We start from the raw sequence: 6035 nt of genomic DNA on the forward strand, positions 1-6035 counted from the left end.
ATCCTTTTGCTTTGCAAGAAATTATGGTGTCTTTTGTCTTCATTTACACTCTTAACTGCATACCTGCAGCATCTTTGGGTTGATGTAGAAAAAATGTCTAGTGTCTTTTCTTTTTCTGGTGGAGAAAATCTGTCTTCCTATGTTTTTAATTCTCCTCATTTCTTATGTATTTCCTAGTATATAACGTATTTGTTGGTTTAGGAAACATACATTGGTTATTGGTTAAGCGACCAGCTTGAATTTGACTAGAAAAACACAAGAAATTAAAGTCCTGTTTGGATGATTTAAAATGTCACCAATTCGATTGGAAATATCAGATTACAATCATTTACTGAACTGGTTGAATCATATGTGCACTCAAATATATAATATCATCGATACCAATATTATCAGTCTTAGTAGGTTATATAACACTCTTTCGTTTGATTTTATCGATGATATGGGTTCCCTTGACACCGATTCAAAAAAAGTGACTTTGATGTCAATAATTGAAAGGAAAATACAAGTTGTTTTGTGTTAATTTGCCAAAATAATCCGTAGTAAACGGGTTCTAAATATGCTGAAAAACTTGCACTGATTTTACTTCAGCATGCTGAAAAAGACAATTTCTTAAAGCACCCTATAAATTCCTACCACCGTATACTACGCACTCCAATATACACTCAAATAAGACATTCAGAGTCACTCTGGTTTATTTTATTCAATATTTTAAAATTTTCCAGTTAAATTTCCTATTTTGTTGTTAAGCTTGGCCAATATGTTAAGGTTTAGAGATGGAGGAATTTTCAATCCTCCTGTTCCTAAATTCATCCGGATGCTATATTAAAGCATTATTCAGTAACGTGTCGATATACACATGAGACGTTCACTTCATTCAATCAGTTTCATACTTTAAAATTTTCAAAAATGTCAAAATTTAAACTTTCATGTTTTATCCAAATCAAATTTTCATGTTTCATCCAAATCAAATGCTAATACCTGCAACTTCTTTTTAATCGTCAAAAAATATATTAGAGGTGTGTTTGAATTGTTTGAATTTATAATGTATTTGTTATTTATAGTATCATAAATTTTTTGAAAACTTAGATTAATTGATATGGTTGTTATCACACTTTTGGAAGATACTAACCATGAGCATATTTTAACTTCATTTGTGGTGGTGTGTCTTATGTATCAAACTCAATCACTCCAAACACTAACTACTTTCTCCACTAGATCTGATATTATGCATTCAATGTATTTTAGGAACACGCTTATAGTATCCCATGTTATCATTATGGAATTTCATAATTATTTAGGTTAGAGTTTTACCACCCATATATTTTTAGCCTCGAGTTTTTTTTTACTTTTACAGGTAACGCTAGCGTTCAGACGGGCATTTTGTACTCGTCTGTCCGCTTTTTTAATAAACATATATGAAAATATATACGATATTATTTTATCTGATATTAATTTTAATTTGAAGTTTATATAAAAACTTAATAATAGGAAGTTATGTGAAAGATGATAATAATGGTATTAGAAATTATTATGTAAATTATCTAAGAATAAAATCGGTAGAAAAATAAACTACACCAAAACCAAATTTTACCTTTCTATATTGTTATAGATATACCTTTAACTTTTACATGATATTGACATAATAAAGCAGATGAACTAGGAAAAAATTTACAACAAATTTATCAATGAAATATCATGATCAATGACAGTCCCATGTGCGTATTATCTAATATCCTTTATAATCTTGTTATACATTGTAGATTCATTTAATATTTATTACACTATCAGACAATTTTCTTTTCAAAAGCATAAATATGTTTTTGCATAGAATGATGTTTATTTTCACCTCATCAACAATCATTTTCTCTTCAACATTTAAACAAGAGATAAGACTTACTAATTTGCAATCTATATCATGGTTGTGTATACCGCACACCACATTATGGATTGCCACTTGAAATTTTACAGTCGTATGTGACATTTTGGAAAAAAATCCCTAAATCACAGCAAACACCCCTACTATTATTTTGGTATACGGAATTCAAATGTAACTTCTTCAAAGACAATGTAAAGAAGGCCAAAAAGAGAATAGGCCAAACTTTGGATGCGTATTGTTGGATTGTACTGGTTGGTAAAGTAATTTGTATTTTTCCGTTTAACTATGTTTAAGACTACAAACGAGGTTATAGAAAAATCGAGGTTTATGTTTAGAACACTATTAATTTAAAAGACTATTTTCTCACACGATCATTTTCACAGTTGAGTTAAGAAATCACAATGTTTCTTGAATATTTCTTGGTACTTTTAACTTCTATAAATATTGGGCGTTTTCATTCATAATGAACACCATATTGATAAACAAGAAAGTTCTTTCATTTCCTTCATAAAGAAGGAAAATGCTATCGTCTGTTATGCCAGTAGCCAGTATAATCAATCAAGAAAATAATTTATCTTCATGCATAATTTATAGGACATTTGCCAATTAATAAACAGTATTGTTAAACCTTTCCTGCTTTGTCCTACAATGTACTTTTTTTCTACAAATATGCATAAAATACTTTATTTGAGCTAACCACGGCTGCTTAAAATGGAAATGTAATATGCAACTTTAAATTGAAAACATAAGATCAAATAGATAAATTTCAACTAAGCAAAAAATATCCTTCAAAATTTAATTGAAATTCCAAACACAAACATTTAAAATAAGCCAATCAACTCAAAAGTATTTAAAATAGGAAAATTCATCAATGTTCACCATTACCACCCTCATGAAACAAGACTACAGAAAACTAAGGCAAAGTTCAAACTTCACCATATCTAGCTGTAAGCTGTGCCTATGCTGCGACAGTTGGCTTGGTGGCAGTGGATAGTCTAGACCTCTTCTTTGCCAAGCTCTCACTTCGGCGTTCCCTTTGCTCCTTCAATCTGGATGCAAGCAACTTCTGATAGTCTGCTGCCTCTGATTTAGCCTTGGCAATTCTCTTTTTCTTATCTGCAATTCTTGCTCGCTTCCTTTGGAGTGTCAAAGGAGTGACAAGTCGTTGTATCTTGGGAGCCTTGCTCTCCTTTTTCCCTGCAATCAAACATAAAATACTAAGACAACAATTGATAGCAAATCTAGTTGATGTTGATGAAGGGTCATCAGAAATTAAGTGAAACTGCTGGTCTATTAAAATGGGTCTTCTATCCAAATCTAGTTGGTAGAACGAGAGAGTGATATACCAGCTGGCTTTAAAGTATTGGACAAATAGTATAATAAACATGAACGGCTACTTATAATTAAACTTACCAGCTTTGGTGGTAAAGGTGCGACGATAGGTGTTAACATATTTTCGCACATCATCCTCCTTTGACAGGTTGAACAGCTTACGGATTTTGGATGCTCTCTTAGGACCTCTCATCCTTGGCTTCTCAACATCAGTAAGACCTGGTAAATCATTGTCACCTTTCTTCACAATTACCAAGTTCAGAACAGAGAGGTCAGGGCTGACAATGCATCCACGAACAGACTTCCTTCTACGCTCTCCATTACGCCTTCCGTGTCCACGGAAACAAGGAGTACCTGCAGAAGTGCATAATGCTCAAATTGACTAATATACAAAACTAAAAAGATCGCCATACTTAATAGTTAATAAACCTAAAATATAGAATAATAAAACATAAGCAGAGAAGAAATATAAAACAACACTGAAAGAAGAGCAGAACCGTTACTTTTAAGCAAAATCACAACACTACTCTTCATAGAGTTTGGATAAAAATACACAGCCATAAGAAAGGACAACAGGTTAAAAAAATGAATGTGGAATTTATGACAAGTTCTTATAACGGACACAATAACAGGCTGCAATTGCCATTAAGGGCCTCAAATAGCAACCGCTATTGTACACTACTCCACTATAGTGGTGCTCCGGCAACAACCTAGATTGCACCAACAGCACCAATTATAATAACATGTTCATAGTATTCCAAAAGGAAAATAAATTGATGCTTCAGAAAAAACTACCTCTGTGGAGCAAGAGTCTAACACGCCCAGGTGTCAACACTCCCTGCTTCATTGGAAATCCTTGTTTGTCACACCCACCAGTAATTTTGAAAACATATCCTTTAAACTCCTGAAGGTAATAAAAATAAAAAGCAAAACAGATAAATTACAAGACTCTTAATTTTAAAGAGCACACACTGCAGATTGCAAGCTAAAAAGATCATACCTCGCCCAAAGCATCACCAAGAACCTCCTGGGAGATCCTCTTGTCCCAAAAAGCACGTCTACAACATTTAAGCATATAATAGAATCAGCAAAGAGAAACAAACTACATAGATATATCCGCCAGAAACTAACATACAAAAAGAAACTATCAATAGACATAAACATAAGGGAAACAAGTACCAGATTTACGCTACAAGTAACTACAGATTAATGTATAAGTTGCAGAAGTGTAAGAAACGATTAAATTCAAAATCCATGATGCACATATAAAATTGAACACAATTGGGGCAAAACCATAACTAGCTCAAAGTAACGATTTTTCTCTCATAAGAAACATAATTAAACAGAAAAATGAGAAAATTAATAGAGTAAATAGATTATTACAGCTTCTGGTCATCATCGATTTCCAGCTTCTTCTGGCATCCAGTGGTGGGATTCGCAACGTTAAACTGAATTAAAAAGAAGAGTCAGAAAAATCAAAATGGAAATCAATGCACCGAAGTAATTGATGATTCGAAACAAAACCTTCATGTTGCAATCTCGTCCTGATTCAGCCGCGGCTAACTCTCTGTGTGTGGCTTCAGAAACAAAGGAAAGGGTAGGGTTTAACACACACTGGGCTTTTATACGCTCCTTCTCTGTTTTTGTTTCTCTATTGGGCTGGATAAACCCAAACCCGCATACTGTGGGCTTTTTTATACTTTTTCTCTATTGGATCAAATTTAGATATATTTGAGAATTTATCCTGCAACCACCTACTCATATATGGTACTTCTAGAGCTATGCTTTTACCGTTATACTCTTAATAAATTTTATTAGTTTTTTAAAAAGGTCTGTGTTAGACTTTTTTACAAGTTTTTAGTTTTTTTTAGATTTAACATGAATTTATATATTTCTGTCAAAAAAAAAACATGAATTTATTACCGGATTTTATTGATTTCTATGAAGAATTATCGGATATTTTCGAAAAAAACTGATATAATATTTTGGAATTTTTGAAAAATATATGAACAAATATCAGGTTTTTTCAATAAATTTGGTATAGGATTTTGAAAATGTTAAGCATAACTCCTGAATTTTTCAAAAATGTCCAAAACTAAATAAAAGATATATTGAAAATTCTCGTACATTTCAAATTTTTCGAATTAAAAATATGGTAGGCAATAGGCATGACAACGGGATAGATCGGGTACAGTTTTTACCTTCCCCAAACTCAAACTTAAATCCCAAACAATCTTCATTCTTGCTTCAATTTTTAACAGAGTTGAAGAATTAAAATCCAAACACGTCTTAAAGCGGATTAAGGTTGGATTTGAGTATCCTCACTCTGCTACCATTCATGTAGTAAAAAAAAATTAATAAAAATATTTTTTTATTTCAAAATTAAATGACATTTCAAATAATAAAATAAATTAATCTCAAAAAAATTCCATACATACATTTTAAATATTTTAAATAATAAATACAAATCAAAATATCAAAAGATTAACCACATATTTTATATTCAAAATTATCAAAACTAAATAATAAAGTGCATGATGAAATAAACAAAGTGGATTCGTAGTGGGTACTAATCTCCCAATTACCCATATCCTCGTATTTTATAATTGGGGAAAACTCAATCCCAAACCCAAGTCCAATCCCAAACCCAAGCCCAAACAAAGTGGATTTCTCTGTCAAACTCGAGACTGGTTTGGGTGAGTCTCCACGGATACGGGTTATGTTGTCATGCCTAGTAGACAGTGGAATTTTTATATGTTTTTGCTTTTTAAATTGAGTTTTTGGCATTTTTAACATAATAGTAAGATAATATTAACATATTTTATCA

General features: G+C 31.8%; 1 protein-coding gene across 1 annotated transcript; it reads right to left on the reverse strand.

Moving 5' to 3' along the window:
* Window positions 1–2613: 2613 nt before the first annotated feature.
* Window positions 2614–4915, reverse strand: LOC127107303 (40S ribosomal protein S6). Its single transcript, XM_051044602.1, has 6 exons — window positions 4733–4915; window positions 4592–4656; window positions 4209–4266; window positions 4004–4112; window positions 3290–3562; window positions 2614–3073 (listed from the first exon to the last, which is right to left on the reverse strand). Exons 1-6 carry the CDS (start codon window positions 4736–4738, stop codon window positions 2835–2837), a joined length of 750 nt encoding a protein of 249 aa, XP_050900559.1. The 5' UTR covers window positions 4739–4915; the 3' UTR covers window positions 2614–2834.
* Window positions 4916–6035: the final 1120 nt, after the last annotated feature.

This window comes from Lathyrus oleraceus, chromosome 7 (genome assembly GCF_024323335.1).
Source record: "Lathyrus oleraceus cultivar Zhongwan6 chromosome 7, CAAS_Psat_ZW6_1.0, whole genome shotgun sequence".
In the NCBI taxonomy this organism is placed as follows: domain Eukaryota; kingdom Viridiplantae; phylum Streptophyta; class Magnoliopsida; order Fabales; family Fabaceae; genus Lathyrus; species Lathyrus oleraceus.

Coding starts and splice junctions, on each gene's coding strand:
- LOC127107303 (XM_051044602.1), bottom strand. Junction 4,267..4,591: donor ATCGATGATGACCAGAAGCT/GTAATAATCTAT, acceptor TAAATGTTGTAG/ACGTGCTTTTTGGGACAAGA. Junction 3,563..4,003: donor TAGACTCTTGCTCCACAGAG/GTAGTTTTTTCT, acceptor GCACTTCTGCAG/GTACTCCTTGTTTCCGTGGA.